The sequence below is a fragment of the Balaenoptera musculus genome, chromosome 20 (genome assembly GCF_009873245.2).
Source record: "Balaenoptera musculus isolate JJ_BM4_2016_0621 chromosome 20, mBalMus1.pri.v3, whole genome shotgun sequence".
NCBI lineage: Eukaryota > Metazoa > Chordata > Mammalia > Artiodactyla > Balaenopteridae > Balaenoptera > Balaenoptera musculus.
The window spans coordinates 25,367,933-25,390,322 of NC_045804.1; the positions used below are offsets into that span (position 1 = coordinate 25,367,933).

The 22,390-nt window shown below is 41.3% G+C and overlaps 1 protein-coding gene across 1 annotated transcript in view; it reads right to left on the reverse strand.

The window, feature by feature from the left end:
* Nucleotides 1-7,328: 7,328 nt before the first annotated feature.
* The window catches only part of B4GALNT2 (beta-1,4-N-acetyl-galactosaminyltransferase 2), a 58,642-nt gene continuing 43,580 nt past the window's right edge, over nucleotides 7,329-22,390 (reverse strand). Inside the window, 5 exon segments of the mRNA XM_036837047.1 lie at nucleotides 7,329-7,983; nucleotides 8,602-8,821; nucleotides 10,779-10,919; nucleotides 11,653-11,753; nucleotides 11,756-11,836. Coding sequence (XP_036692942.1) covers nucleotides 7,778-7,983; nucleotides 8,602-8,821; nucleotides 10,779-10,919; nucleotides 11,653-11,753; nucleotides 11,756-11,836 — 749 coding nt within the window. The 3' untranslated portion in view covers nucleotides 7,329-7,777.

A 22,390-nucleotide genomic window follows, 5' to 3' on the forward strand; every position in this document is an offset into this window, starting at 1 on the left:
CAGGCTCAGTAGCTGCGGCCCACGCACACAGTCGCTCCGCGGCATGTGGGATCCTCCCGGACCAGGGCGTGAACCCGTGTCCCCTGCGTTGGCAGGCGGACCCCCCAACCACTGCGCCACCAGGGAAGTCCGAGAGATTTCATTCTTACACAGATATACATGCACATGCATAATCCTTTTCTAGAAAAAGAAATCAAAACATTGTTCTGCACCTGGTTTTATTTATTTAGCACCATATCTTGAGCATTGTTCCATAACAGTACATATGAAATGTACCTCACTTTTTAAAAGGCATTTTATTTTGAGATATTATTTACATTAAGGAAAATGCACAAATCTTAATGGAATCAATTATTTTTTACAAATGTATACACTTGTGTGATCATCACCTAGATCAAGATATAGGGCATTTCCATCACTCCAGAAAGTTCCCTGGTGCCTTTTTCCAGTTTTTACTGAAATCACTGCTCTGGTTTCTATCACCAGAAATTAGTTTTGCCTATTATTATAGTATATGTATACTGTTTTGCAGTATCTATTGCGTGTGGCTTCTTTGGCTAAACATGTTTTCGAGATTCATCCATGTCACTTTGTATATCAGCAGTATGTTTTTCATTGCTGAGAAGTACTCCACTGTATGAATATACCACAATTCGTTGGTCCATTCTTCAGTTGATGGACATTTGGGTTGTTTCCAGTTTGGGCCTAATATAAGTAAAGCTACTATGACCATTCCTTTACAAACCTTTTTAGTATATAACTAGGAATGGAATTGCTGGGTCGTAGGGTAAGTGTACATTTAAGTTTATTAGGAACTGCCAAACAGCTTTCCAAAGTGCTTGTACTATTTTACACTCCCACCAGCAGTGTACGAGAGAGTTCCAGTTGCTTCACATCTTTGCTAACAAGTGGTATTATTAGTCAGTTAAATTTAGCCATTCTAGGAAGTGTATAATAATCTTTCCTTTTGCTTTTAATTTGCACTTCCCTAATGGTTAATGATGTTGAACATATTTTTTTACATTCTCACTAGCCATCTGAATATCTTCTTTTCTAAGTGCTTCAAGTATTTTGCCCATTTAAAAAAACAACTGTCTTTATCTTATTGATTTATAAGAATTATATATTTATACATACTTATATATATATATGGATCCATTATGGATATATATATGATAATTATATATATGGATCCTTTATCAAATATTTGTACTGCAGATATTTTCTTCCAGTCCGTGGCTTGTCTTTTCACTTCCTTTTTTTTTTTAATTTTGCTAATTTAAAAAAGTATATTTATTTATTTGGTTGTACTGGGTCTTAGTTGTGGTAGGCGGGCTCCTTCATTGCAGCATACATGCGGGATCTAGTTCCCTGACCAGGGATCGAACCCGGGACCCCTACTTTGGGAGCACAGAGTCTTAATCACTGTGCTACCAAGTAAGTTTCTTCACTTTCTTAATAGTGTCTTTTGATTAGCAGGTTTTAATTTCAATCAAGTCACATTTATCTTTTTCTTTTCCTTTTATGATTAATGCATCTATGTTCTTGCATGCAGAGATCTGGGATATTTCCAAGCACACAGGATAGAAGAGGGGCTTGTGCAGTTAATACAGATTACTCAATTATACAAGGAAAATTTTGATAATCTCTTGGTAAAATTTAAAGAGGGATGTAGGTTTTATTATTATTTTTTCTGTTTTACTTATTTATTTTTTTAATTTTTGAATTTTATTTTATTTATTTTTTTATACAGCAGGTTCTCATGAGGGATGCAGGTTTTATATGGGAGAGTTGTCTGAAACTGGAGCAGGGAGGCTGAAGGGCAGAAAGGTAGCTGGAACATCCAGGCAAAGGATGAAGAAAAAGAGCTGTATATAGACATGAATACTGTGAAGGTCATTAGATGTAGGTTTGAGCAGAAGAAATGGGGTAGAGAGCAGTGACTTCCTGGGAAGCTGGTGATCCTGAAGTTGTTACTGGTGTCTGAAACACGAACTATGGGCCTATCAAGACTGTAGAATATCAAGAATGGGAAATGGTAGGAAAAAATCAGGATGTTGGCATGTGTTAGTCTTCATGTTGGTCCTATGAGAGAGATAAGTTTTAGGCTGAGGCAGCCTGTTTTAAAGCAGGTGTAGTATGGTTTTGCTGAGAGTGTCTTGCAATCCAAATTTACTGGATGTCCTATAATTTGGATCCTTGCAGGACTAGAAAAGCTAAAATCTCCAACCCAAGAGAAAGCACCGGCAGAGACAGAAGACTTCGCAGGAGACCAATTTGAGTAAAAGACCAGCCTACTACACTGCAATGCTTTAAACATTTTCTGCCCATTAAGAGGAAAAACCTGGGGGCAAAGAGCAAATTATAGATGGTCTTTCTGTACCTTAGATGACTGTTTTGAAGAGCATCAAGGCAGAGGCCAGGTGCAGAGACCTGTGGGCTTGGAATCCCTAATACATATTCCTGTCGGTCATAGGACACCTGTGGTCTGCCCCACCTCTGGGCTTCAACCAATATATGACAGTTTAAGACAGTTTGGGTCAAGTTTCTGGTACTTGCAGACAAATGCATTCTCATAGATACACTTGGTAGTGGCTTGTATATGTTGTTGGTCTATCAACAATCAAAAAACAGTTGGGGAGGTACCTTCCTGAGTCAGAGAGAGACAGTATCCAGAATGAGGCGGACCCCAGTCCCATTTCCACTTCAGCCACAGGAAATGGACACACCCACGCACGCAAAAAAAGGCCACTAGCCCAATAGCCAATAGGATCCCTCCTTTCTGAAAGTCTTAGGAATTTTCCTTTCCTGAGAAGGAGGGCGGGAGTAAGTAGAGGGGAAACAGAGAGAGTGGACTTGAGCTCCCCCTGGAGGCCCACACAATTATTTGCACCAAGTTGTCCAGGAATTAGGAGTTTAGCCGCAAGTATCAGAGGCCCTTCACTGTCCTGGAAGGATACCTTTGTCATTGGTTTGGTCCAGGCTGCTCAGTTGTGTCTGAAATTGAAGGTTGGAGGGAGGCCTGTGCGGCGGTTATTTTCTGTGATCTGATTTTTGCTTCCAAACCACCCAAAGAGAAAACCTTTTATTTATGCCTTTCTGTTTTGAGAACACACAGACACACAGAATGGTTGTATTATTTACGACACTTTGCTTATAAGTCACAGGAGCCAACTGAAATTCGATTAAGCAAAAAAAGAGAATTATAAGGGTATAGTGTTTCACAAAACCCCAGGGAAGGAGTATAGCCAGACCTCAGGAAAGAACCAGAAGGCCGCCAGGAGTCTCTCATTTCAGCTCCTTTTTGTGCTTATGTTGAATTCTTTTCTCACTGCAGACTGGGTTTCTCTGCTCCCCGGTCTGCACAGTAAGGGGCTGCCCCGCTCCTCCCGAGCGTGATGCCTGCCATCTAGCCACCCATATAGAGCCCCACTGGATGTTCTCAGGCCCAATTCAAATTCCAAGAGAGACAATCTGCTTGGCTATTGGTACAGCTTCTCTTAATCCAATATATTTTGACTAGGGAATGGAGGCACACACTCTCTGGGTAGTTGATCTATTCCTGGAGAAGAATTCTTGGAGAACTGGCTCACAGTTTAGGCAAACACCCTCCATTTTAAGAACTCCTCCCTGCTGGAGTAGAAGGTTCCAGTTCTTGGAACAGGGAAGAGGATTTTCCTGGAACCTACCGATGGTAACCACAGCACATCACAACAGTCCCTGCTGGGGGATGTTTTAGGATGCTACAATTGCCATGAAAGCACACACCTTTATCTCCCTGTCTCAAGAATGCAAGAAATTCATCAGGAAGGCAGACATTTTGTTTTTGGAACCAGGTCTGGGACAAATTAAATATTTGCCTAAATATTTAATTTACATTTTAACTATGTTTATATATTTAAATATTTAAAAGCTATAAAAACTGAAGCTAGCAAATTGTTAAAATAAACGTTCTATCCTCTTACCTTGACAAATATATCTTTAAAAAGGCAAAATCCAAAATATTGTAAAGCTGTGATTTTTGCAGTTACTTTATTTTCCCCCTTTTTTAAAAAAAAATTTTTTTTTTTTGGCCATGCCCTGCGGCATGTGGTATCTTAGTGCCCTAACCAGGGATTGAACCTGGGCCCCCTTCACTGGGAGCGTGGAGTCTTAACCCCTGGACCACCAGGGAAGTCCCTTTTGTAGTTACTTTAATTTTTAAAAATTTAAGCCATTAAATATTTTTATAAAAATAATTACAATTTTTGCATTCAATAACCACTTAATTCCCAGTGTAAAGAATTGGTATTGGGACTTCCCTGGTGGCACAGTGGTTAAGAATCCACCTGCCAATGCAAGGGACATGGGTTCGTGTCCTGGTCCGGGAAGATCCCACGTGCTGCAGAGCAACTAAGGCCAAGCGCCACAACTACTGAGCCTGCGCTCTCAGCCCGCGCACCTAGAGCCTGTGCTCCACAAGAGAAACCACCGCAATGAGAAGCGCACACACCGCAATGAAGAGCAGCCCCCGGCACCCCCCACCCTACCGCAACTAGAGAAAGCCCACGCGCAGCAACTAAGACCCAATGCGGCCAAAAATAAATAAATAAATAAATGAAAAAGAATTGGTATCACACTTCAAGCATGATACATCTAGAACTACATGTATAAAAATTAGAGTAATAAAAATTGCTTACTATTTTTATTTATTTTTTAAAACTATCCAATTTGGAATGTTTATTTTTGGCACGAGGCATTGAGGACTCTTTTACATTAAAAATTAAGGTAAGATCTTACACCAATAAAGATCTATTTAAAAAAAACCAAAACAAAATGTCTCATAGCAGCTTGTTCAAAGATCTTTGCTTACTATTTTTAAATGTTCTTAAGCCACACGTGCAATTGTTGTGAACAGCACACTAATTTTCTAGTACTTTTGGAACCATGAATTGAAAGGCAAGAAAATAGATACTAGGTAGTGGGCAAGACTCTACTGCTATTTATGTTATCTGAGAGGAAGAATCTGACAAATTTAAAAATGTGTCTTTTTCTTTTACCTAAGCACTTTGCTGCTCAAATCTTACCAGCATTCCAGAGCACTGTCCACAGACTTGCAGTGCGTTTACCTGCAGTCGCCTTTTGTTTTGAGAACATAGGGCAAAAGGAATGGAGAGGGCTTCCCTGGAGGCGCAGTGGTTAAGAATCAGCCTGCCAACGAGGGGTACATGAGTTCGAGCCCTGGCCCGGGAAGATCCCACATGCTGCGGAGCAACTAAGCCCATGCGCCACAACTACTGAAACCCACACGCCTAGAGCCCATGCTCCGCAACAAGAGAAGCCACTGCAATTAGAAGCCCACGCACTGCAATGAGGAGTAGCCCTTGCTCGCCACAACTAGAGAAAGCCCGCGTGCAGCAACGAACACCCAATGCAGCCAAAGATAAATAAAATAAATTTATTTTCTTAAAAAAAGGAACGGAGAAACCTTTCTCTGGAGCCTGAACAGTGTTTAGTCCCAAGAGGGGATATTTAGGGAAACAGGTTATGCTGTCCCGGTGCTAAGCACTAGATCCTGAGTGACAGAGATGCCCAAATGTTCATCAGTAAATACATGTGTTTGTTCTTTTCCTCCAGTTTTATTGAGATATAATTGACCGACAGCACTGTATAGTTTAAGTAGAGCATAGTGATTTGACTTACATACATCATGAAATGATTATCAACATAAGTTTAGTGAAAATCTGTCATCTCACATAGGTACAAAATTAAAGAAATAGAAAAATAATATTTTTTCCTGAGATGAGAACTCTTAGGATTTACTCTCTTAACCACTTTCATATATTACACACGGCAGTGTTCGTTATATTTATCATGTTGTACTTTATGTCCCTAGTACTTATTTATCTTATAACTGGAAGTTTGTACCTTCTGACCACCTTCATCCAACTTTGCCTTCTCCCACCCCCTGCCTCTGGTAACCACAAATCTGATCTCTTCTGTGAGTTTGTTTGTTTTATTTATTTGGTTGCGCTGGGTCTTAGTTGCGGTGGGCGGGCTCCTTAGTTGTGGCAGGCGGGCTCCTTAGTTGTGTCATGTGAACTCTTAGTTGCGGCATGCATGTGGGATCTAGTTCCCTGACCAGGGATCGAACCTGGGCCCCCTGCACTGGGAGCGCGGAGTCTTAACCACTGCGCCACCGAGGAAGTCCCTGTTTGTTTTTAACATCTTTATTAGAGTATAATTGCTTTACAATGGTGTGTTAGTTTCTGTTTTATAACAAAGTGAATCAGTTATACATATACATGTGTCCCCATATCTCTTCCCTCTTGCTTCTCCCTCCCTCCCACCCTCCCTATCCCACCCCTGTTTGTTTGTTTTTGAAGTAAATACATGTGTGTGTGATATGCAGGGTTCTCCAAAGCACAGGATCCAGGTAGGAGCTCGTCTATGCCTGGGTCTAAGGACAGTGCTGAATGGAGCAATCCAACATCGTCCCCCTATATAGCTATGGTGTTGTACATAAAATACATACTATTGCACTAAATGATTATGCGTGTTAAAGTTATAAAAACTTTAGCAATAGAATGTTTATGACATACACAATGGAATGAGGTATGTGCTTTATTCCTGTTTGGGAGAATAAAAAATGATTGCCAGTCTGTATTCGTATCTGAGAAATGCTAAATTGAAGTTAAGCCAATCTCTTTACAGCAGGACTTCTCAGAACCTTGAATATACTAATGTGAATTGCAACTGTCCAAGAGGGAGATAGGGCGTGCAGTATTTTTCAAAATTATTTGACCACCAAAACATTTTTCATGAAGTTTTATTAATATCTCACAGACACATTTTCAGAGATCCTGAACTACCCTAGGCCGTCTTCAGGAGGAAAGGGTAGAAACCAAAAGGCAGAGCCAGTGCAGCACTGGGAGAATCTGCTGACTCCCAAGATAACCTGCCTCATCATGATGGCTCCGCTCTGTAGATGACATGGGTCTTGAGTGGTCAGCAACTGAACTCAAGGCCCTGGTATTTAGTGGCTTGGCCGCTGCACTTACACTGTTTATCATGGCACCTCAGCACAGGGTCCAAGTTCAATCCCAAGCATTCTGGAACCTGTCTTTATGATAGGGATTCTGATGCCAGGGAAACCTTTATTCCGGCAGTGAGTGGACTACCCCAGTGATCTCATCCCTCCAACTGCCTGCATCCCATCCATGCGCCGGGCTCCAGGTGAGCTGTCTCCCCAGAGCTCTCCTCGCCTGCCTGGTCCGCCTCTCATCCTCTGATCCAATTCCACTAGTGGACCGAACTGAACCAGGCTGCCACCTCCTCCAGGCAAGGACCCTGGGTTATTCGCATTATTTGAGTCCACAAGGTAGGACCAAAAAAATCTGTGGATGGTAGTGATGCTGGAGATGATCTGTGATATAATTTCCACCAAATAACCCTCAAGGACCCAGCAGCCATCTTTTTGACTGAGGATACCAACCCATCATATACTCTTTCGTGTGAGATGAAATGAGATAATGTGAGATACTATATGTACAAATGTTTCATAAATGGTAAGACATCATACAAACAATAATGAATACGGTCTCCATTGCCCTGATCAGTGATTCGTCCATTTCTAATGACCCTTAGCTTTTGATTGATATTTCCAGTACCTGAGCCAGACCCATCTGCCCTGTCCATCTTATCTGGAGTTCAAATTTTGATAGCCCATCCACCAGTTCCTGTGTTTTAGATACCTGCAACAGGTCAGCCTGGCGCTTTTCCAGTGCCCGGACAACCTTTATGTGGCACATTGGAGATGGTTCTTGAAGTAGTGGAGAGCCAGCTTGAACTGGACCTGAGCTTTGGTGTTGGTCCGGTATACGTTGTAGCTCTTCTCCAGGGCTGCGAGCTCTGGGTCCGCCACTGGAGAACGGGGCTGGTGACCTACAATCACATTTGAGCAGGACCCCACAAGCAGGCTCCCGAGCCCATCAATAAAGAACTCTGCCAAGAGAGGGAAAGTGCAAGAAGGAAATGTGAGCTTCCGCCAGAGACCCAGGGCCATACTGCAGGTCTGGGAGGAGAGTCAGGGGGAGGGGACACAGTTTATACCCCTGGGGAGCTTCCGCCCCCGTGAAGCCACCTGCCCAGGCTACTGAGTTGGAAGGACAGACAGTGATATGGGTAGAGAGACACAGATTGGCTTCCAACTGGACGGAACTGTGGACTCCAGGACTGAGGGGAATGAGAGCGGAAGTTCACCAGCTGCAGTTAAATAGGAGAGGATGTCTGGGAAAGGAGGAGCACCAGCAAGGTGGGTAAAGAGGGAGGGGCCAGAGCTGTAGGGAAAGGAAGGGGAAGGGTGTCTCGGAGAAGCAGAACAGCCTGGGGGAGACAAGAAGGCAGAGAGTGTGGAGGGAGGCAAGAGAGACCACGAGCTCTCCATTTTAGGGAGAAAGGGTGAGCTCCCCATTTTGGGGAGAAAGGGTGAGCTCCCCATTTTGGGGAGAAAGGGCGAGCTCCCCTGAGCAGTGGCACACGGCCCTCCCTCCTTGGGAAAAACCAGGCTTCTGAGATCAGTCCACAGCGCAGCTCCCTTCCTCACTCTTCCAGCCTCCCCACCTGAGTGAGCCACTCGCTGCAGGCGGGCGTCGAAGCCAACTCTTTGGAGCCGCTCTGTGTGGGCCAGGAAGAAGTTGACAACACCACTGGTCACCACGCAGCTGGGGAAGCCGTGCAGGGGCCGGAAAGATCCTGACCGCCGGTGGAGACAGTCCCCATTCTCACTGTGCTCCAGGAACAGCTTAAACTGGAACATGTTTCCAAGCACGCTGCCGCCTACCTAGCCGGTGGGCAGAGAAATCCACATTAGAGAATAGACTCAATATCCATGTAGCCGCTGTCAGGAAGCCTTACTGGACTGAACCTCAGTTATGACAAGAATCACACCCTTTATCTACCCTTCATACTACACTTACACCAAGTCCAAAGGGCAGACAACTCTGCTCCGTTTACCCTCCAGCAAGCTCACTCTTTCCAGAAGGTGACTCACTCCCTTCCAGTACAAGGAGTGGTGTTTAGGTGCAAGTGAGAGGCAGCCTGCTCGTGCAGGGGTCCCTACGTGGACTTCTTGCAGCCAGTAGTTTGCCTCAAGCTGCCTTCCTCCCATTCTCTGCTCCTGGCTCACCTCTCTGTGCTGCCTGTCCCTGCACTCGTGGCAGATGCATGCATCTAGCTGTTGGAGCCCGAGCAAAACAGGACAAGCAATTATATCTATTCCTGAACCATCATAATCACCCAGGGTGGCACAGCAGTCTGATTGTCTGCCATCACCTGTTCTTTACCTCCCCCCTTAGTAAATGAACCCTCTTGAGTTTTAACTGGACTAAATTAAAGTCTAGCCAATTACCCACTAAAGATGAAATTTTCCCACTTCCCTTGCAAGGTCTGACCATGTGTCTTAAGTCCTGGCTGAAAGGATGTGATCTAGAACAGATGTCTGCAACTTTTATAAGAGAACTTCTTGTCCTTCACTTCCCCTCTCCCCATTTCTTCCAACCATGCAGCTGAGGGCCACAAAGATGGACAAACAACGGGGAAGGAAGCTGGTCCAGGATGACCCTGGAAGGAGAGTTGAGTGCCAGCTAGCATTCTTACACGGGCGGGAACTGCACCTTCTATGTCATTTACGCTATTGTGATTGGGTCTCTAGAGACACCTTAGTCAAGCCAGATGCTTTGGGGACTGTCCACCTGGAGTATGAAGTAACTGTGGTCACTGTGCTACTTCTTATATACATTTTCTTTCTTTTTAACAGTTTTATTGAGCTATCTTTGACATATTAAAATTGTATATATTTAAGGTGTACAGCTTGATGTCTTGATATATGTATACATTGTGAAAAGATCACCACACTCAAGCTAATTAACAAATCCATCACCTCTACGTAGTAATCTCTGCAAATTTCAAGAATACAACGCAGCATTATTAATTATTGTCACCTTTTTCTTCTCTTTTCTACGTGTGAGTTGACTTTTGATGTTTTTGTTATTTTTTTTTATTTTTTATTTTTTTAAATTATTTATTTATTTATTTATGGCTGTGTTGGGTGTTCGTTTCTGTGTGAGGGCTCTCTCTAGTTGTGGCAAGCGGGCTCCACTCTTCATCACGGTGCGCGGGCCTCTCACTATCGCGGCCTCTCTTGTTGCGGAGCACAGGCTCCAGACGCGCAGGCTCAGTAATTGTGGCTCACGGGCCCAGTTGCTCCGCGGCATGTGGGATCTTCCCAGACCAGGGCTCGAACCCGTGTCCCCTGCATTGGCAGGCAGATTCTCAACCACTGCGCCACCAGGGAAGCCCTGTTATTTTTTTTAATGTCCTTAAGGCCACATAGTCTTTTACAGCCTTGTGCCATTTTCATTTTTGTAATGGTGTGTGCCAGGGCCAGAGCCCCGCTCGCTTTCTCCGGCCACTCTAGGGAGGAAGGTAGAAGTAATAAACACACCATTTTAAAAACAGAACAACGGTGAGTTTTGGGCGCGGGTGTTGGTGTAATTTGCTCAAAGAAAAGTAAGAACAGAGGCAGAAGCAGAACTCGCATGTCTGATTCCCGCGTGATGGCCTCAACCCCAGAGCTGTGCTGCATCACCTCCTGCACCGGGCCCTCCCCCGCCCCTTCCGCCCTCCCTTCTTTCTTTCCCTCTCCTCTTCTTTCGCATACTTTCCTCTCTTCCTTTCTCCTCTCCTTCCCCTCTCGCCTGTCAGATTGCAATGGGGTAGAACCAGCAACTCTCCCTTACCACGTCCAGTTCCGTCTTCTCTAGGACATCCACCAGCACCTCAATCTTGGTCTTGTCGTTGAAGAGAAAGTCATCGTCCACCCAGAGAACGTATTTGGTGGTGACCTGAGATATGGCCAGGTTCCTACCAGCAAACCAGCCCTGTGAGTGGAGTGAGGTTAGATGGTGGTTGCCTGCCCTGCTACATATCAGTGTCACCTGGGAGCTTTCTCAGTTCCCAGCAACCAGGCTGCACCCCAAACAGTGGCCGAGAACCTCTGGGTTAAAGGGAGTCCATGTCTCAGAGACACTGGGAGAAGGACGGACTCTCTGGATCAAAGACTGAGACAAAGGCAGAAAGTCCTTCCTTGGCCCTGTGGCTAATATGGACCGATGGAAGTCCCCTTTCATCCGAGAGAGTCTCTGTGGCTCTCCCGCCCTTTCCCCTCATGCAACCTGGAAGCTGTTGGAGGGGGGGACACTCCTGTACGTATAATATCCACTATCCACTTCCTCCTGTGTGTGCTTGCAAGATGGTGCATGGGGGAGAGAGCCGCTCCAGCGAGGGGGGAATTGTAGGGATGAGAGGTTTCTCTGCTGTTGGACCTGCATGTCAGGAAACCTTAGACTGTCAGACACCTCAAGTCACTTAGAAGGACCTCAATCAATTTCCACACCAAGTGTGAGGAGAGGCTGATTAACCACCCTGCTAATGCAGAAAAGGGAGACTGACCTGATTTCTCTGTGAATTTGGAATCAGCAAGGGGACTCCCCTCCCATGCCAGGACGCTGCTGCCTTGGGAAGGCCACTGAAGCAGCCCCATTCAGGGCAGAACCAGATTGTGGGCCCCCTTGTCCCGGGATCCAGGTGTCTCCCCATCTGGGAAGGACATACCTTCCCATAAGGCATGGTGTAATACTCCACGTGGCTGTCATTAATTTTCAGGGGCTCCTTGCTGTCATCAGCCACGATCACGGTCAAGTCTGGGTAATACGAACGCTCTGGAGCATGGTCATGAGCTTGTGGGGACGGAGGAAAGTTTTGGTGGCAATGGTCACCAGGTCTCTGAGCTTCCTCTCTGAGCAAGAAAGGGTAGATGTCAGAGCTCTGTCTTCGGGAAACCTCACTGTCCTGACTTGCATCATTCTGGGGGCACGTGGGTCATCTGGTGCGGTGGGGTCGGCTGAAGTTAACGCATGCTGAAAGCTACACCCTCACCTATTGTTTGTGGGTGAATGCAACAGAACCCGACTACAGAGCAACTTCTCAGAATGACAGAAATCAGAAATCATTCCATAAACCCTTTTCAGTACATGCTGCACCATTACCCAGCTTCTCCTGGGTCTGTGGGAGTGAGTGGAAATGAGACAGGGAGACAAGAGTACAGCCATTTTGGAAAAAGACCGGTCTTGGGTAAACAAGCCTTGCAAACTAAAGAACAAAGGCCCTGGGGGCCCGAGTTCCAGAGGAAAAAAACCAGACTCACAGGAATAAAAGATTAACTTTATCTCTGTGCCACTAACAGTATACCTAGTTGCCACAAGACAAGAAGCTCAACTGTAAATTTTAACCTAATCTGTTCCTGGGCTTTCTTACAGAAAATTCTCCTGCATTTCTTCCCTCTCACAGAAGCACTCCCTACTCCTGACAGCCACCATGGAGTCACCTGCTGCTGATCAAAGAAGTTGGATGATTTCTGGAAATTATCCATGATCATGAGACAAACCGTCCCTTCTGTTATAAAAGCAACTCTCCCCTTCTACTCGGGGAGCTGGCACTTTTTCCCTGCCTTCTCTCTCTCTTTTTTTTTTTTTTTTAATTTTTAAATTTTATTTTATTTTATTTTTTATACAGCAGGTTCTTATTAGTTATCCATTTTATACATATTAGTGTATGGTCAATCCCAACCTCCCAATTCATCCCACCACCACCACCCACCCCCCGCCACTTGGTATCCATACGTTCGTTCTCTACATCTGTGTCTCTATTACTGCCCTGCAAACCGGTTCATCTTTCATTTTTCTAGGTTCCACATATATGCGTTAATATACGATATTTGTTTTTCTCTTTCTGACTTACTTCACTCTGTATGACAGTCTCTAGATCCATCCATGTCTCTACAAATGACCCAATTTCGTTCCTTTTTATGGATGAGTAATATTCCATTGTATATATGTACCACGTCTTCTTTATCCATTTGTCTGTCGATGGGCATTTAGGTTGCTTCCATGACCTGGCTATTGTAAATAGTGCTGCAATGAACATTGGGGTGCATGTGTCCTTTTGAATTATGGTTTTCTCTGGGTGTATGCCCAGTAGTGGGATTGCTGGGTCATATGGTAATTCTATTTTTAGATGTTTTATTTTTTTTAAACATCTTTATTGAGGTATAACTGCTTTACAATGGTGTGTTAGTTTCTGCTTTATAACAAAGTGAATCAGCTATACATATAGCTGATTATATATATATCCCCATATCTCCTCCCTCTTGCATCTCCCTCCCACCCTCCCTATCCCACCCCTCTAGGTGGTCACAAAGCACCGAGCTGATCTCCCTGTGCTATGTGGCTGCTTCCCACTAGCTATTTTACATTTGGTAGCATATATAAGTCCATGCCACTCTCTCACTTCGTCCCAGCTTACCCTTCCCCCTCCCTGTGTCCTCAAGTCCATTCTCTACGTCTGTGTCTTTATTTCTGTCCTGCCCCTAGGTTCTTCATAACCTTTTTTTTTTTTTTTTTTAAGATTCCATATATATGTGTTAGCATACGATATTTGTTTTTCTCTTTCTGACCCATTTCACTCTGTATGACAGACTCTAGGTCCATCCACCTTGCTACAAATAACTCAATTTCATTTCTTTTTATGGCTGAGTAATATTCCACTGTGTATATGTGCCACATCTTCTTTATCCATTCATCTGTCGATGGACACTTAGGTTGCTTCCATGTCCTGGCTATTGTAGATAGTGCTGCAATGAACATTGTGGTACATGACTCTTTTTGAATTATGGTTTACTCAGGGTATATGCCCAAGAGTGGGATTGCTGGGTCATATGGTAGTTCTATTTTTAGTTTTTTAAGGAACCTCCATACTGTTCTCCATAGTGGCTGTATCAATTTACGTTCCCACAAACAGTGCAAGAGGGTTCCCTTTTCTCCACACCCTCTCCAGCATTGTTTGTAGATTTTTTGATGATGGCCATTCTGACCAGTGTGAGGTGATACCTCATTGTAGTTCTGATTTACATTTCTCTAATAATTAGTGATGTTGAGCAGCTTTTCATGTGCTTCTTGGCCATCTGTATGTCTTCTTTGGAGAAATGTCTATTTAGGTCTTCTGCCCATTTTTGGATTGGGTTATTTGTTTTTTTAATATTGAGCCGCATGAGCTATTTATATGTTTTGGAGATTAATCCTTTGTCTGTTGATTCGTTTTGCAAATATTTTCTCCCATTCTGAGGGTTGTCTTTTCATCTTGTTTATGGTTTCCTTTGCTTTGCAAAAGCTTTGAAGTTTCATTAGGTCCCATTTGTTTATTTTTGTTTTTATTTCCATTACTCCAGGAGGTGAGTCAAAAAAGATCTTGCTGTGATTTATGTCAAAGAGTGTTCTTCCTATGTTGTCCTCTAAGAGTTTTATAGTGTCCGGTCTTACGTTTAGGTCTCTAATGCATTTTGAGTTTATTTTTGTGTGTGGTGTTAGGGAGTGTTCTAATTTCATTCTTTTACATGTAGCTGTCCAGTTTTCCCAGCACCACTTATTGAAGAGACTGTCTTTTCTCCATTGTATATCCTTGCCTCCTTTGTCATAGATTAGTTGACCACAGGTGTGTGGGTTTATCTCTGGGCTTTCTATCCTGTTCCATTGATCTATATTTCTGTTTTTGTGCCAGTGCCATATTGTCTTGATTACTGTAGCTTTGTAGTATAGTCTGAAGTCAGGGAGTCTGATTCCTCCAGCTCCGTTTTTTTCCCTCAAGACTGCTTTGGCTATTCAGGGTCTTTTGTGTCTACATACAAATTTTAAGATTTTTTGTTCTAGTTCCATAAAAAATGCCACTGGTAATTTGATAGGGATTGCATTGAATCTGCAGATTGCTTTGGGTAGTATAGTCATTTTCACAATACTGATTCTTCCAATCCAAGAACATGGTATATCTCTCCATCTGTTGGTATCATCTTTAATTTCTTTCATCAGTGTCTTATAGTTTTCTGCATACAGGTCTTTTGTCTCCCTAGGTAGGTTTATTCCTAGGTATTTTATTCTTTTTGTTGCAATGGTAAATGGGAGTGTTTCCTTAATTTCTCTTTCAGATTTTTCATCATTAGTGTATAGGAATGCAAGAGATTTCTGTGCATTAATTGTGTATCCTGCAACTTTACCAAATTCATTGATTAGCTCTAGTAGTTTTCTGGTGGCATCTTTAGGATTCTCTATGTATAGTATCATGTCATCTGCAAACAGTGACAGTTTTACTTCTTCTTTTCAAATTTGGATTCCTTTTATTTCTTTTTCTTCTCTGATTGCCATGGCTAGGACTTCAAAAACTATGCTGAATAACAGTGGTGAGAGTGGACATCTTTGTCTTGTTCCTGATCTTAGAGGAAATTCTTTCAGTTTTTCACCGTTGAGAATGATGTTTGCTGTGGGTTTGTCATATATGGCCTTTATTATGTTGAGGTAGGTTCCCTCTATGCCCACTTTCTGGAGAGTTTTTATCATAACTGGGTGTTGAATTTTGTCAAAAGCTTTTTCTGCATCTATTGAGATGATCATATGGTTTTTATTCTTCAATTTGTTAATACGGTGTATCACATTGATTGATTTGCATATATTGAAGAATCCTTGCATCCCTGGCATAAATGCCACTTGATCATGGTTTATGATCCTTTTAATGTGTTGTTGAATTCTGATTGCTAGTATTTTGTTGAGGATTTTTGCATCTATATTTATCAGTGATATTGGTCTGTAATTTTCTTTTTTTGTAGTATCTTTGTCTGGTTTTTGTATCTGGGTGATGGTGGCCTCATAGAATGAGTTTGGGAGTGTTCCTTCCTCTGCAATTTTTTGGAAGAGTTTGAGAAGGATGGGTGTTAGCTCTTCTCTAAATGTTTGATAGAATTCACCTGTGAAGCCATCTGCTCCTGGTCTTTCGTTTGTTGGAAGATTTTTAATCACAGTTTCAATTTCATTACTTGTGATTGGTCTGTTCATATTTTCCATTTCTTCCTGGTTCGTTCTTGGAAGGTTATACCTTTCTAAGAATTTGTCCATTTCTTCCAGGTTGTCCATTTTATTGGCATAGAGTTGCTTGTAGTAGTCTCTTAGGATGTTTTGTATTTCTGCGGTGTCTGTTGTAACTTCTCCTTTTTCATTTCTAATTTTATTGATTTGAATCCTCTCCCTCTTTTTCTTGATGAGTCTGGCTAATGGCGTATCAATTTTGTTTATCTTCTCAAAGAACCAGCTTTTAGTTTTATTGATCTTTGCTATTGTTTTCTTTGTTTGTATTTCATTTATTTCTGCTCTGATCTTTATGATTTCTTTCTGTCTCCTAACTTGGGTTTTGTTTGTTCTTCTTTCTCTGGTTCCTTTAGGTGTAAGGTTAGATTGTTTATTTGAGATTTTTCTTGTTTCTTGAGGTAGGTTTGTATAGCTATAAACTTCCCTCTTAGAACTGCTTTTGCTGCATCCCATAGGTTTTGGATTGTCATATTTTTGTTGTAATTTGTCTCTAGGTATTTTCTGATTTCCTCTTTGATTTCTTCAATGATCCCTTGGTTATTTATTAACATATTGTTTAGCCTCCATGTGTTTGTGTTTTTTACGTTTTTTCCCTGTAATTGATTTCTAATCTCATAGCGTTGTGGTCAGAAAAGATGCTTGATATGATTTCAATTTTCTTAAATTTACTGAGGCTTGATTTGTGACCCAAGATGTGATCTATCCTGGAGAATGTTCCGTGCACACTTGAGAAGAAAGTGTAATCTGCTGTTTTGGGATGGAATGTCCTATAAATATCAGTTAAATCTATCTGGTCTATTGTGTCATTTAAAGCTTCTGTTTCCTTATTTTCATTTTGGATGATCTGTCCATTGATGTAAGTGAGGTGTTAATGTCCCCCACTATTACTGTGTTACTATCAATTTCCTCTTTTATAGCTGTTAGCAGTTGCCTTATGTATTGAGGTGCTCCTATGTTGGGTGCATATATATTTATAATTCTTATATCTTCTCCTTGGATTGATCCCTTGATCATTATGTAGTGTCCTTCCTTGTCTCTTGTAACATTCTTTATTTTAAAGTCTATTTTATCTGATATGAGTATTGCTACTCCAGCTTTCTTTTGATTTCCATTTGCATGGAATATCTTTTTCCATCCCCTCACTTTCAGTCTGTATGTGTCCCTAGGTCTGAAGTGGGTCTCTTGTAGACAGCATATATATGGATCTTGTTTTTGTATCCATTCAGCGAGCCTGTGTCTTTTGGTTGGAGCATTTAATCCATTCACGTCTAAGGTAATTATCGATATGTATGTTCCTATTACCATTTTCTTAATTGTTATGGGTTTGTTTCTGTAGGTCTTTTTCTTCTCTTGTGTTTCGCACTTAGAGAAGTTCCTTTAGCATTTGTTGTAGAGCTGGTTTGGTGGTGCTGAATTCTCTTAGCTTTTGCGTGTCTGTAAAGCTTTTGATTTCTCCATCGAATCTGAATGAGATCCTTGCCGGGTAGAGTAATCTTGGTTGTAGGTTCTTCCCTTTCATCACTTTAAATATATCATGTCACTCCCTTCTGGCTTGTAGAGTTTCTGCTGAGAAATCAGCTGTTAACCTATGGGAGTTCCCTTGTATGTTATTTGTCGTTTTTCCCTTGCTGCTTTCAATAATTTTTCTTTGTCTTCAATATTTGTCAATTTGATTACTATGTGTCTCAGCATGTTTCTCCTTGGGTTTATCCTGCCTAGGACTCTCTGCACTTCCTGGACTTGGGTGGCTATTTCCTTTCCCATGTTAGGGAAGTTTTCGACTATAATCTCTTCAAATATTTTCACAGGTCCTTTCTCTCTCTCTTCTCCTTCTGGGACCCCTATAATGCAAATGTTGTTGCATTTAGTGTTGTCCCAGAAGTCTCTTAGGCTGTCTTCATTTCTTTTCATTCTTTTTTCTTTATTCTGTTCCACAGCAGTGAATTCCACCATTCTGTCTTCCAGGTCACTTATCCGTTCTTCTGCCTCAGTTATTCTGCTATTGATTCCTTCTAGTGTATTTTTCATTTCAGTTATTGTATTGTTCATGTCTGTTTGCTCTTTAATTCTTCTAGGTGTTTGTTCTTTAATTCTTCTAGGTCTTTGTTAAACATTTCTTACATCTTCTCGATCTTTGCGTCCATTCTTTTTCCGAGGTCCTGGATCATCTTCACTATCATTATTCTGAATTGTTTTTCTGCCAGGTTGCCTATTTCCACTTCATTTAGTTTTTTTTCTGGGGTTTTATCTTGTTCCTTCATCTGGTACATAGCCCTTTGCCTTTTCATCTTGTCTATCTTTCTGTGAATGTGGTTTTCATTCCACAGGCTACAGGATTGTAGTTCTTCTTGCTTCTGCTGTCTGCCCTCTGGTGGATGAGGCTATCTAAGAGGCTTGTCTCCTGCCTTCTCTCTTGTGCACAAACTATCTCTTTTAATAAAAAGCTCTGCGTGCCTAAGAGTCTTGCGGAAGCGATATTCATTTCTATGGTACTGCTGCTGCCCAAGAATCTGGAAAGGGCTCAGTAACAGAAAGAGTCATGTAAATCATGTTCAAGAGCATGGCAAATGAGTCCTCTCCTACCTTTTCTCTTCTCAGGCCACATGATAAGTTTGGTTCTTTTGTTATAGTAAAGAGAGAATCAGGGGCCTGAATTACCATAGGAGGTGGTCAAGGTAGGGCACTCCCAGCCAAGTTGGTGGTATAGCATTTTGCTTTGAAATTCCATATTGTTCCAAACACATAGCAATGATAAAGAAAAATGTAGACATAGCCATGCTCAAAAATAGACAACATTTTTTCCAAGAACAGAAATCAACAGCCGTGAGCAGAGCTGGAGCTGGGCTTGCTGCAATCTGAGGTCAGAACAGGAGAGGAGGCTGGGAGGCCGAGTCTAAGTGTTAATGGAATAAAAGTGTCTCATAAAGTATGTGGGTCCACAGCCAGGCGTTTTGTTAGAAGCCGTGGACTGAAGCCAGGCTGCACTCCCTCCATCTCTCACCACATACTACCTGCTGGGCAAGGAACCCCAAACAGCCATCATCCCTGTACACACCTCTGGGTGCAGAGATGACACCACATCACAGCCAAGCCCTGTGCCAAGCCACCCTCAGGCCCAGCAACTGGCTCTTCAGTGACGCCAATATCACTAGGGGACAGGGACCCCCAACACTCCAGTATAAAATGATGGACTAGGAATCTTGGCTACTGGGAGTAGAAGCAACTGTAAAGCTGTGAGATGGGAACACATCAGGAGAGAGAGAGAGAGAGAGAGGAAAGAGGGAGAAAGAGGGAGAGAGGAGAAAACGAAACAAACAAGCAAAAGCCTCCTACTCAAGATGAGCCACCAGCAAAAATTCCAAGACACTCAAAGAAAACTACAGCCAGCAAATCTACCCTGCGCAGTGTCTATCTACAAAATAATAGAGGAATTTGAAAAGGATTTAAAATGAGAATGTTTAAAATCTTTAAAGTGACAAATCACAGAATCACATATATGAAAAAGAAAATATGGAACAAAAACAGGCATAAATGAAATGAGAATATTTAGATATGAAACCAACTTAAAATTACTGAAGATAAATGTAAAGAACCAAAAGGGAGACGTGACTTCAGATATTTAAAATTTTTTTAACAAACATAAGAGAACGCTATGAACAACTCTATGACAAAAAAAAAAAAAAATAGGCAATTTACATCAAATTTAAGACAACTTTACAGAAACATTTAAAAAATTGACTCAATGTACATACAGATCAATAACCATTAAAGACACAGAACTGATAATTTTAAATTTCTTCCCTTTCTCTCACTCCTTCTCATCCACATTCCCATCCTTAACCACCTTCCCCAAAACTTGGACAAAAAAAAAAAAAAAAAAGACATAAGGATCAGATAAGTTTTAATAAAACTCCAAGAGATGTATTATTCCTATTTTATTAAAATTCACTTCAGCAAACAGTGAAAAAAGGAAAGCTATTCAACTCATCTTACAAGACTTGTATAATAATATTGACAACAAAATTGGGCAAGGACATTACAGGAGAAAATAGTCTCAGTTTTGAATACAGACGCAAGAATCCTACATAAAATTGCAAAAAATTTAATTCAGCATTTAATCAACTAATACATTGCAATCAAGATGGGTTTATTCCAGAAATACAAGAACAATTTCAACAGCAGAAAATCAATCAATGTAAGTCACTACATAAACCCAATTAAAGGAGAAAAATTATTTCAATGGGTACAGACAATTTATCTGATAAAATTCAATACTCATTCATATAAAAACTCTCTGCAAGGAAATAGAAAGTAGAAATAGAAAAATTCTTAGTAGCAGTAATAGAAGGAAAGGGACATCCCTGGTGGTCCAGAGGTTAAGGCTTCGCCTTCCAATGCAAGAGGTGCGGGTTCAATCCCTAGTCGAGGAGCTAAGACCCCACATGCCTCACAGCCAAAAAACCAAAACATAAAACAGAAGCAATATTTTAACAAATTCAATAAAGACTTTTAAAAAATGGTCCACATCAGAAATAGAAGGAAAGAAGGAAACTTTCTTACCCTGACACATCTACCACCCTCATACCCAGCAAACATGAATGGTAGAGCATTCGAATGTTCTTAAAGTCAGGAACAAGCAAAAGTGCCTGCTACCACTGCTATTATTCAACACTGTACCGGAGATTTTAGTAAAATGCAGTAAGACAAGAAAACTAAACAAATGATAAGAACTGGAAAAGAAGAGACAAAAATCATTATTTGTTCAAGAGACTCTTCGTTAAAAACAATCACTAATATGAGAGCAAGAACAATGCTGCCTGTAAGTTCAACATTCAAAAATCACTAATGTCCTATATACCAACAGCAACCAATTAAAATGTAGAAGAAAAAGATCCAATTTATAAAAGCAATTAGAAATATAAAGTACCTAAGACTAAATCCAATAAAGTGTGCAATTCCTTTACAAATAAAACTACAAAATAAATTATTGAAGAACCTATGAAGAGACTACGACATGGAGATTATAATATGGAGAGGTATACCAGATTCATGGTTGGGAATATTCAACTTCATAAAACTGTCAATTCATCTCTAATTAATCTACAAATTCTATGAAATTCTCATCAAAATCTCAAGGGATTTTGGAGGATCTTGATGAGCTGATGCCAAAACTCTAATGAAAAAGTAAAAGACCAAGAAGAGCTGAGAAAATTTTGCTAAATGAAGTACAGTCATCCTGAAGTATAGAATTTATCCCCACTAGATATAAAACCTGTTATAAAGTGTATGGAAACATTGTGGAATGAGCGCAAGGATAAATAGATCAATGTGACCTAAGAAAGGTTCAGACCCCTGCATGCATGAAAGTGGGTGTGTGAGGGGCCAGCTGTACAAGCAGGAGGAGGCTGGACCACTAGGTCTGTGGTGGTGGGACAATAGGCTCTCCATACACAAAAAATTAGGTCCTCTTCACATGCCACACGTAAGTATCTAAATGTAAGAACCAAACATGTGCAACTTTTGAAAAAAATACAGGAGAGTATCTTTATGGCTCCAACGTAGGGAAGAATTTCTTGAATAAGGCACAAAAAGCAAAAGCTAGAAAAAAACCAAGGAATCAATTTTATTAAAGGATAAAGCTTTATAATAACAAAAGACCCCGAAGCAAAATCAAAAGACAAGCCATGGACTGACAAAAGGTCAGAAACTAGAAGTTCATGCCATACAATGTAACTTTTATGAGAAGTTCAAAAATGCATTGTACCACACTGTATATGCTCTGTGTGTGTGTGTACACGTGTGTAAGAATAGAAATCTACATATTAAAATGTACAAAAACAGGGAAAAGAAAGATCATGACTGCTGGAAGAAGGGAGGGGAATAAGATTGTGGTGATTTCCATTTTATCGGTAACACTTTATCTTTAAAACAAACTGAAGCCAAAAAAGCTTTTTTGTGAACTCCTTGTACTTATTTCTTTTATTTTTGAGAAAGTTATGATGTTAAGCCCATACTTTAAATCCCTCTCCATAGATACTTAATACTATTACTTTAAAATAACAATTTATATTTTGAAAAGAATCTATTTGAATAGATTACATTTTGAATATATAGGTAATACAGTAAAAAAATGTCAACTGTTCAAAATTCTAAATGTATTGAAAGTTACACCATGAAAATACTTCTTCCCATCCCTGTTCCCAACTACTTGGTTTCTTCCCAGGAGTTTACCAGTATTACTAATTTCTTGTTTATTTTTCTGTAATCAAGCAGTTATGTCTTCTTTCCCCCTTCCTTTTTACAGAAATGGTAGCTTACTCTTTACTCTTTTCTGTACATCTTCAAAAGCATTTTGTATCAGAATAAAAACCTTCCTGCTCCTGTTT